Source organism: Tupaia chinensis, unplaced genomic scaffold, assembly GCF_000334495.1.
Source record: "Tupaia chinensis unplaced genomic scaffold, TupChi_1.0 Scaffold000673_1, whole genome shotgun sequence".
NCBI lineage: Eukaryota > Metazoa > Chordata > Mammalia > Scandentia > Tupaiidae > Tupaia > Tupaia belangeri.
The window spans coordinates 1232129-1236014 of record NW_006160196.1 but is presented as its reverse complement, the minus strand read 5'-3'; the positions used below and the strand labels follow the sequence as shown (position 1 = coordinate 1236014).

Sequence of the window (3886 nt, the reverse complement as noted above, 5' to 3'; positions counted from 1 at the left end):
ACACACCCACACACACACACACACACGCACACGCCTGGCATGATTTTCAAGCTGCCAAGTCTGGAATTCAAACCATTTCCACATGGTTGGCCATGTGGGAGTCCAGTGCCTCAACCGCCCCTCCACCTCCTGGCCCCTTTTTTAGAGGTTTTTGCTATAGAGCATGTGTACTTGCTGGAGAGGGACAGGGAGGGAGAGAGTGAGAAGCCCCTCCCTAATGGGGCATGGCCTTCCTTCTCCATTCTCTTCTCCCCTCAGGATTGTGGGCATACACGTACACGTGCCTGGTCTGATTTTGAAGGCACCAGCTCTCGGACTTGAACTGCCTATGCGGAATCCAGCCGTCTCAACCACCATGCCACCTATCCAGCCCATGGCCAGCTTTTCTTTTCTTTCTTTCTTTTTAAATTTTTTTTTTTTTATTTTTAAGAATTATTTTATTGAAATTTTATTTATTTCTTTACTTACTTTTTAATTTGACCAGAGAGGGCCATAACGAGAGAGAAAGGGAAAGTGAGAAAGCAAGCCACTAGGCCCAGGACTTGAACCACGGTTGGCCATGTGGAAGTCCAGCACCCTTAACCACCACGCCACCTGCCAGCCCTTTGGCGATCTTTTCTTAAAGAGCTGGAGGGCAAGTGTTTTCTCTGGTGAAGCTACTCAGCTCTGCCGTGCCTTGCACAAGCAGCCGCAGATAGTATGTAAGAACGGGGGTGGCTCCGTTCTGCCAGAAGTCTCTTACAAACACAAGTGGGGCCCACACACAGCCTGTGGCTGTGGAGTCTTGTCTTTGCCTCTCATCCGCTGTGTGGTCTGGAGCATGGGGCATCCCCTCTCATCTCCCTCCCCCCGGCCATATCAATGCAGACCTGGGGCTGTTGGTCCCAGGAAATGGTCCCAGGGTGACAATAGCTGAGGTTCTTATGTGGCTGTTAGTGCCCGTGAGTTCATTGTAAGCTGTTAACTTGGACTGATTGTGGCCGTCAGCGCTCTCAGGTAGCTCTGGGCACGCAGACATGCTGGGCCAGGTCTGGTGATTTCAGTCCAGCCATGATGTACCCCTGCAGCAGCTCTCCTAGCAAGCATTCCGTGTTCAGCCATCCTCCTGGAGAGATGGTGATCCGGCCCCTATTTGACAAGAAGAAAACCAGAGAGGTGAGGGGCAGCCCCTCATCCCAGCGACATGCTGGCCACTAACCAGGTCTCCCTTCGCAGGTGCTCACTCTCACATCCGGGGACTGGGGCTGGACGACGCCTTGGAACCTCGGCAGGTAGAGGAAAGGGCTGGGTGTGAAGGCCATCCCAGCAAGGCCCCAGGCCTGGTGCTCAGAGCCCTGGGGAATGTGGGGCTGTGGGGGCGGGAGTCTTTACAAAGTACATGGGAAATGTGTGATATGGAGAAACTATGCATGGGTTCCAAAATTTTTGCACTAAAATAAACTCTTATTTTAAATTCACTTTTTTTTACAGACTTTCTGAAGTTTCCTTGTATTTGTAAAATGCAGCAATATATGGAGTATTCCTTTTTTTAACTTTATTTTTTCATTTTAATTTGACAAGAGAGGGACAAAGCGAAAGAGAGAGAGCAAGAAAGCAAGCTGCCAGGTCTGGGACTTGAACCACAGTCGGCCATGTGGAAGTTCAGTGCCCTTAACCACTACACCACCTACCAGTCCCTGAAGTGTTCTTTTATTTATTATTTTTAAAAGATATATATTTTTTAAGAATTATTTGTTTATTTTTATTCTTTCATTTATTTTAATTTGACCAGAGAGAGAGAGAGAGAAAGCAAACCACCAGGTCCAGGACTTGAGCCATGGTCAGCCATGTAGGAGTGTCCAGCTCCCTAACCACCATGCCATCTGCTCGTCCCCAGTTATTTTTAAAAGATTTTTGCCATACACTTGCTGGAGAGAAACAGAGGGAAAACGAGAAATCACCCCCCAGGGATCATGGGCACGCTGCAATCCTTTCTCCACCATTTGCTCCCTGGGATTTCGGACACACACATATGTGCCTGACATGGTCTTCAAGCCACAGGGTCCAAGACTTGAACTATGGTCGGCCATGTGACAATCTAGTACCTTAAGCACATTGCCACCTGCAGGCCCTTAGAGGTTTCTTTCTTTAAGTGATTTTTTGATTTTATTACTGGAAAAAAAAAACAGACCCACGCACATGCACACGCATGCAGGTACCCACACTACAAGGCCACCTCGGCCAGCCCAGGTCACAGGCCCATGTGCGTGCTCACCCACTGTGGACAAGGAGACCTCGGGACCCTCCCATGTGACTTCAACGTCATGAGGAGTTCCCTTACTGCTGTGTCACTGCAGCTGGCCCCTGCAAAGTCCCGTTGATGTTAAGAAATTGGGAAAGAGAAAGCTTTTATGGCTTTTCCCAGAAGTCCCAGCCAATGCTGTCTGCTTTCATCTCACTGTCTAGGAGGTGGTAGTGATGAATGGGGACCCAGCAGGACGTCATCTGTGTACTCTCTTGCCTCTCACCCATAGGCTTCCCAGGGGATGGTGGGGCAGCTGGCAGCACGGCGGGCAGCCGGCGTGGTGCTGGAAATGATCCGGGAAGGGAAGATTGCTGGGCGAGCAGTCCTCATCGCCGGCCAGCCGGGCACCGGGAAGACGGCCATTGCCATGGGTAAGGGGCTTCGTAGGGCAGGGCCTCTCCTAGCCTTCCCCAAGTAACACCCTCCATGTAAGCCAGGATTGGGTTCAGCTATGGTTAATAGACAACCCAAATTGGGGGTGTCATAACCACTTGGGGTTCACTCTCTCACCTGGAAACTTCTGGAGATGGGCCATTTAGGGCTTATCAGGCAGTTTCATGAAGTCTTCTACCTTCCTGCCCCAACATCCTCTGCACTTTGCTTTCATGTTTAAGTGTTTCAGGTTTGTCACCTCGTGTTCCAATAGGGCCGCCTAAGCTCCAGCCTTTTCATTCATATTCCAGGCATCAGGAAGGAAAAAGAATTGCAATGAGGGGTGCATTCCTCCTAGAGTTAGTTCCCTGTTTTTTGTTTTTGTTTTTGTTTTGTTTTTGAGAGGTTTTTTCGCTATTTCTTCCATGAGTGACAGCACCTGCAAAAGACCTTGAAACTGAAATACACTACAGGACCAGCATCAGCCAGCCCTGCAAGGTGGGAAAACTCAGAGAGGTCTCCAGACCCAAACCAGGAATCTTCCCAGGCAGGATTTCCTCACAACAAAGTTCTGAGTTTTATCACACACCACTCTCTGCTCTCCCACTTTCCATTCTTAACTTTTTCTTAAGAATACACAGTCTGGACCAACAGATGGCATAGCAGTTATGTCACTGGACTCCCACATGGTGACCATGATTTGAATCCCAGACTAAGTAGGTTGAAAATCACATGAGCTCAAAATCCTGAGAGGAGAGTAGAAGTGAAGGAAGGGATTACAGAGTGGCCATTCTCCTGGGGGCGGGGGAAATGGTTTTTCACTTTCTGTCTCTCTAGTGAGTACAGGCACCCAATACAAAAATCTCTCTCTCTCTAAAAAAATATAAAAAAGAAAGAATACACAGTCTTTTATGACTAACTTTGCTGTTAGTTGTTGGTTTTGGCTTACATACCCCTTCTTCAGAGCGCAAAAAAGTTTCTTTTTATTCTTAGTTTACTGAGAACTTTTATCAAAAATGGTTGCTGAATTTCATCAAATAGGTATAGATTGCTGTATTTTATGTGATTTGTGTTGCTTTGATATTTTATTGAGAGGTTTTGTATCTATGTGATGTGTACACAGATTACTTTTTTTTTTTTTTTGAGAGATTTTCACTGTAGGGCGCGTGCGCTCGCCAGACAGACAGAGAGAGACATAGAGACAGAAAGCGAGAAATCACCCCCCAGGGG

The 3886-nt window shown here is 47.8% G+C and overlaps 1 protein-coding gene across 2 annotated transcripts in view; it reads left to right on the top strand.

Moving 5' to 3' along the window:
* Positions 1-3886, top strand: part of RUVBL2 (RuvB like AAA ATPase 2) — a 34534-nt gene that overhangs the window by 15048 nt on the left and 15600 nt on the right. For both annotated transcript variants that reach the window (XM_027776450.1, XM_014592303.2), the window contains exons 3-4: positions 1216-1271; positions 2514-2655. In XM_027776450.1, coding sequence (XP_027632251.1) covers positions 1216-1271; positions 2514-2655 — 198 coding nt within the window. The remainder of the gene's footprint in view (positions 1-1215; positions 1272-2513; positions 2656-3886) is intronic.